A 6816-nucleotide genomic window follows, 5' to 3' on the forward strand; every position below is an offset into this window, starting at 1 on the left:
TATAACCAAGCGTAGATTAGCAGAGACTGACATGAGCTTTGTTTCTCTGAGACTCATGTAGTTTTTGTCCTTGTTCTTCGGCTGGAAGCCTTCATGTATAAATGGATATCTGGACCTTCTCCCCCTGGAAGGAAAAACTGAGTTCACACTGAGCAGGGGAAAACCTCCACATGTTCCGTTCAAGTTCCCATCGGAAATCCGAGGACCAGTCCGCTCCATTACTCCTCCGGGTCCAACGTTTGTCTACCTGTCTGCTCTCCAATGTGTTCCCTAATCTCTGGATAATCCCACACACACTGGATTCAAGGATTCACAAGAGCCCCCTTAAACGCGAGTCCCTCTCCTGCAAAAATGTAACAACATCCAAGATTCCCACGGTCGCTGAAGTGATCATCCCATCTGACTTCCAGTCTCAACACCAGTTGTCATTACTACAAATAAACCTGTTGAACTTTTCTTCATGTTTTCTGAGTAGTTACTCTGCATGTGGGTCAGATTCATTAAACCGATCATGACAGTGTAGGCTGTGGGTATCGAACCAGGTACTTGAAACCTTCTCAAAGCACAAGTGCACAGCTCTAACCACTAGGCCAACACTCCTCACTAATTCACTCTGACTGATAAGTGGGGGAAAGACTTGATCATAGCTGTTCACTGAAATTATCTGTACGTTCTGACAGAGCTCATGTTTTCTTTCGAAAGGTGAGTTATTTCTCCAAATGTGCAAAGAGTCACTTTAGAAAAGACCTTTAGCCGTAGATATAATACAATTTTATTCCACAAAGAAAATGGAAACTTATAGAAGTTCAGCTACACATAATTTACTTAAGAATGTTGAAAGCCATGCATCCCTGTCCAGTCACTGTCTATTCATGATCTACATATCAACAGAATCCCAAGACAATACGCCGAAGCATCTATTTACAAAGAAAAAAAGTTGAATACTTTTGCAAAGCTTTTGCAAAGGAGTTCAGCGTTCAAAGTATGTGTTCAAGAGGAGATCAGTTGGGTCTTGTTTCTAATATCCGTAGCTCTCTTATCTTGAGTCTAGCTTGGGTAGACAGGAAGGCTGGTTAAAGCTGTTTATTTTGGGCCTTGCTGACCACAAACACAGAAACTATGCAGCATCTGTTTCATTACGCCTTTTATGGACAAAACCACAAGGATTTTGCCTTGAATAGGTGGAGACTAGAGCCTTGAAACCCCTAATGGTTATTCAGAGCACCTTCCGTATTGCCATGCAGATCACAGCAACTTTAAACCTTAGTGCTCAGTTTTACTTTTCCCTCACCTTTAAAAAAACAAAAATCTTCGTTTTAGCAGGATATGTCTTTAAGTTTGCTTTAATTAATAATCTATGTCTGGGGTTCATTTTGGTTTTACAACTTTAAAGCTTTTTTGACAGCCAAAAAGTGTTTCGTGTATCTCCATGGCAACAGCAAACACAGTGTGGTTTTAAAAAGAGGAAGCATGTGAGCAGACGACAGAAGGAAAGAGCGGTGAAGTGGGTCAGGAAACAAAGAGTGGTGGATGTTGAAGTGGGCTGGGTCTGAGAGGCCAGCTGTTATTGGAGGAGAGAGGCAGCACTATAAGTTTCCAACTCCCCTCTGCCAGCGTCACTTTCTCAGCCAGCCAGCAGCCACTCTCTACATCTCTGATTTCTTTTCACATTTCTTCTTTTAAATTGTTCAAAATGAGCTATAGAACATCCAGCAGGGTCTCCTTCACCCGCTCTGCTCCTCAGTACCGAGCTGCCAGCATTTATGGTGGGGCTGGTGGACAGGGTGCTCGCATCTCCGCCGCCTCTGCATCCTCCCTGCGCTCCGGTGCCCCCATGTCCACCTCCGGTGGCTTCAACCTGAGCCAAGCTCTGAGTGGTAGGTCGGGTGCCGGCTTCGGCGGGGCAGCTGCAGCATCTGGAGGCAGTTCTAGCATCCCTGGCAATGAGAAGGGAGCGATGCAGAACCTGAACGACCGTCTGGCCAACTACCTGGAGACGGTGAGGAACCTGGAGGCGGCCAACAAGAAGCTGGAGATTAACATCAGGGAGGCCTTGGAGAAGGGAGGTCGGGACGCAACAGATTACAGCAAGTATGAGCCAATCATTGAAGACCTTCGCAACCAGGTGAGATGAAAACTTTGCAGTGCTTTAATCTGTGACTTTAGATTCCTACAGTTTACAAAAAATGACAAAAAAATTGAGTTTAGGTTGTGAAAATGCGCCCCTTTAGGTGTGTTTCTGACTAAAGATGCCTAGCTGAGACTTCTACGGCGGCTTTTGCATTTCCTTTCAAACTTATCAGATTTCATGCATGAAAATGAAGGGTGTGGTTGCCAAGCTACCACCCTCCCTTTGCAAAACCTTCATCAGTGTTTCAATCTGACCAGAACTTCCTCTGATGAATCATCAACACGAGGTTCGAATCACAAGAGGCAATCTGAGGCTCTCCTGCCCCCAGAAGAAGAAAAAGCACAAAAACAGATCCAAAAGAATCTGCTTGTTAGAAAGATTTTCTACAAGCATTCTCTGGTGTGGGAGGGCCTCAATAGGAAACAGATGTGTAGTAACCGCATCCACACACACACACTGAAAGATGTCTGCACTGCTATGGTTGTATAATAATCAGCTCCAGTCCCACAAAGTCAAAAGGTCACATTCCTATCCAAGGTCCAAGTGCTTCAGTATCATATAATGTCACATCTATGGTGGCAAAGATTGGACAAAAACTCAGCCTTTCTACCGTGGCAGGATGTTTGACCACAAAAAATGCTGAGAGTCATTTAGAAGGAATTTCCCCGATCTGTGTACCCATAAACCCACAGAGGGATAGAAATGACTGACAGCAACAGCGCAGCCGAAAGCTGAAGAGAAGAAAAGGCTATGTGCGTGACTTATCCAGACAGGAAGCCCGTTCATATAGCAACACTAAAACAACCGATTTCTGTTTGGCAGAGGAACGTCCCCTCTTCCTATTCTGCAATTTATGGTTCCTTTTTATTATGAACAAATGTGGCTATGGTTTACACAGTGCTTCACTGTGTACTCTTGGTTTTCTACTGTTCACAAAGGGGAAGTAACCGCTCCACATGAGTGGAGGATCCAGACAGATAACCATGTTCCAGGGGCACTATATCCTCAGTTATACACACTTTATGGTATATAGTTTGCAAATGCAAATAATGCTGCAAAAATACTCATTTCTCTCATCCAGATCTTTGACAAAGTTGCAGAAAACGCTCGATATGTGCTCCAGATCGACAACGCCCGTCTCGCTGCAGACGACTTTAAAGTGAAGTATGTAGCATAACTGACTGTCGTTTCCTTCAACTGTTGGTACTTTGTAGAATTTAATGAATAAAGTTTGCATGTTTAACCTGCAACAGGTTTGAGAATGAGATGGCAATCCGTCAGTCTGTGGAGGCCGACATTGCTGGCCTGAAGAAAGTCATAGATGAAACCAACATGAACAGGATGAACATCGAAAGTGAGATTGAGGCTGTGAAGGAAGAGCTCCATTTCCTGAAAAAAAATCATGAAAATGTGAGTTCAAAGCCTCTGGGTTATTTCTATCACTTTGCTTTCAAGGACACCATTTATTGTTGAATAACTCTGAACAGAAAATTCATTCAAGGTAAACGTCCTACAAAGTTACACTTTGCTCAAGGGGTTCTGGAAACTTACAGGAATCGCCTGAAACATTTTCAGATAGTTCATTTTAAACCAAGATAAAAAAAAATAATAACAATAATACGTCAATTTTTTTTGTCAAGTAAATGTATCTATGTTACAAAATATCTGTAAGAAAAAATATTTTTACAACAATGTTGATATCCTAACTATTTGAGAGTCGCCTTGACTGCTTACAAACCACGCTGGATTTATCTGTGGCCTTGCAGGCTTTAACAGGCATTAGTTACAGAGTCACTGAGTTTGTTTTTCACTTTGAAGATGAAGCCTCACTACCAAGCAGAAAACATCAGCTTTACAGACAGTCACTGCTATTAAAATAAAACGGATCCCTCACCAAACATTTTTCATCTAAATTCAAAAGACTTTGTGCAATATAATTTAAAAGGAATGTGCTTTTTTTTTTACATGTTGTTGAAATTTCACCAAAAAGTACATTTACTTTAGATCATGTGTATTTTATTCCAGTTTTAAACACCCTATCATTTCAAACAATCTAAAGTAATTTGATTCTTTTGAAGCCACTGAAAATGTTTTCTTTTATTAAAAAAATAAAACCTATATTCAGTGCAGAAGTTTCCATTGGAGCTCTGACTAAATATTTCATATTTTACACTAGAGTTTATAAAAGAGAAACAGCAGTTTTGATAAGGCTGAATGCAAAACATTAGATTTTCTATTGTACAGCAATCTGACAGTACTTAATATGTGTATATAATATTGACCACAGGGGGGCGCCAATTATCTCTAAGGTATTGATATAAAAGCAAAGGTCTAGAATTTTTTTGTTCTCCCAGTGTTAACCCTCTTTTATCCCCATTTAGGGAGGTAACATGAAATAATTTTTGCATTGACTATAATGTTACATTCTTGAAATTATGGCTTCCAGCAACTTTTTTTAGACTAAATAAAAAAGCAAAGAATGACAGGTAAAATTTAGCCTTTGGCAGAACCGTGTTTAATAAAAAAAAAAAAAAAACTGCAGCAATCTGTGTAAGAAGGTAATTTATTTCCTTATATTTTAAAGGAAAATAATGAGTTGGTTATTAAGGATAGGAGAATCTGTTCATCTATTATTTTGACAAGGTCAAACTAATCTCTCAAGCTGAGCTTTGCAAAGGCAGCAATAAAAATGCTTTTCCTGTAACGTGTAAAACTACGGAAAAAAGCCGTAAATCTTTCATTAAAAGGATGAGGAGTTAAAAGTCAGCACGATTAGTTACTTTTACATCCTTGTCCTACAGGAGGTGATGGAGCTGAGGAATCAGATCTCTCACTCTGGCGTGCAAGTGGACGTGGATGCTCCAAAGGGTCAAGACCTGTCTCAAATTATGGAGGACATGAGAGCCAATTATGAGAAGATCGCCATGAAGAATGCAGAGGACCTTAAGCGCTGGCATGAAAACCAGGTAATGAATGGTGATAAGGAAAAGTGAAATGATTAGACTTGTGTTGTTTGGTCAACACGTGTTGTTTTTTTCCCCTTCTTATTTCAGATTTCAGACGTGCAGGTCCAGGTATCACAGAACACAGAAGCACTTCAGGGGGCTCAGATGGAGAGAGGCGATTTAATCAGACAGATACAAACCCTGGAAATTGAACTTGCATCTCAGCAGAGCTTAGTAAGTACTAGAAACAAGCTGTGCACCTTTTGAAGGGGGGATTTTTTTAAACAATCCAAGATGGATTAAAAATTGTTTTTGCAATACTTGATATTTAAGGAGCAAAACTGTTGCATTTCATTCACTCAGATTTGTTTTATTTATTCAAGTGAACAATTTTTTGAAAAAATCTTTTATACAATTTCTCACTCGTTTTTTTTAGAAAGCCTCCTTAGAAGACACCTTACAAAACACAGAGCAACGCTACAACATGGAAATGGAAAAGTATAACAACATCCTAGTCCGCCTGGAGGCAGAACTCACAAACTTGCGGGCGAACATTCAGCACCAGACCCAAGAGTACGAGGCCCTGCTCAACATGAAGATGAAGCTAGAGGCTGAGATCAGCACTTATAAGGGTCTGCTGGATGGTGGAGACTTTAAGTAAGAATTGTGAGATAGGGGATACAAAAATGTATATGGTTTCATCTCCTTGGTTTCATAATTTCAATCAGGATTATAAAGAAAAAATGTATCCGATGTTTTGCACAGGCTCCAAGATGCACTGGAGGAGCTAGAGGCTACAAGTTAATTCAGTACAGAATGCCAGAAGAAGAACAATGGAAGCCTGCACCCACAATCTAGAGCCATGGGAAAAAAATGCATCTTGCTGCTCCGCATGATGCATTTTTTTAAGTGAAATTCAAAATACACAATGAAACCGCTTTGATCCAGAAACACCCATTGTCTGTTTCAATCAATAAAAGAAACTGTTCCCCTGCTGTCATGGTTTGTGGTTATTCATTGGATTTATAGAGCTATAACAGATTCCTGAAATTTTAAACAAACTGCTAAATATATAAAAAATTATGTCAAAGAGTTTTATAAATTAGACGGACAAGTGAGTGGGTCAGAAGTAGAGATAAAGAATGAGATCCAGACTGAATTTCAAGGATTTTTTTTTTCGCATACTAAGAGATCATGTTATCTACCTTTAGGAAATGAAAAAAAATGATATTTGGTTTTATACATTTACTAAAAATAAAAAAAAAATCCCTGAAAAGGATGCATTAGTATTCAGCCACCTGAGTCTGCATTCACGGCTGAAAGATTTTTGAGAAAAACTATCCCTCTTCCTGCTTTGCATATTTTGAGACATGCTTTGCCTATTCTTCTATGCAAATTAGCTCAAGCTCAGTCTGACCGGATGGAGTTCATCAGAGAAGTCTTACCACAAAGATTCAAATTTGCAAAGGTCTGAACATGATCTGCTTCATTCCAAACCAATCATACACTTTCAACCCGTTTCAGTGTTTTGTTTGTTTTTGTTGTTGTTGTTTTGTGTTTTTATTGGGAATGTTAACATGTCAGCCAGAATTTTAAAGCCTGGGTTTTTTGGGGGGTTTTTTTATAACTGAAGTCTGCTTTAAATTTCACCACGGCTTTATTCCCCCCCTGCATACTGTCTTCGTTGGTCTTCACAATGCTGATTGTTTACTAATGTTCTCTAACAAACCTCACAGGGGA

General features: G+C 39.9%; 1 protein-coding gene across 1 annotated transcript; it reads left to right on the forward strand.

The window, feature by feature from the left end:
* Positions 1-1615: 1615 nt before the first annotated feature.
* LOC107088475 (keratin, type I cytoskeletal 18-like) lies at positions 1616-6071 on the forward strand. Its single transcript, XM_015380662.1, has 7 exons — positions 1616-2125; positions 3213-3295; positions 3385-3541; positions 4933-5097; positions 5185-5310; positions 5513-5733; positions 5842-6071. The coding sequence occupies exons 1-7, from the start codon at positions 1694-1696 to the stop codon at positions 5879-5881; spliced, it is 1224 nt and encodes a 407-aa protein (XP_015236148.1). The 5' UTR covers positions 1616-1693; the 3' UTR covers positions 5882-6071.
* Positions 6072-6816: the final 745 nt, after the last annotated feature.

Source organism: Cyprinodon variegatus, unplaced genomic scaffold (genome assembly GCF_000732505.1).
Source record: "Cyprinodon variegatus isolate N-32 unplaced genomic scaffold, C_variegatus-1.0 Scaffold219, whole genome shotgun sequence".
NCBI lineage: Eukaryota > Metazoa > Chordata > Actinopteri > Cyprinodontiformes > Cyprinodontidae > Cyprinodon > Cyprinodon variegatus.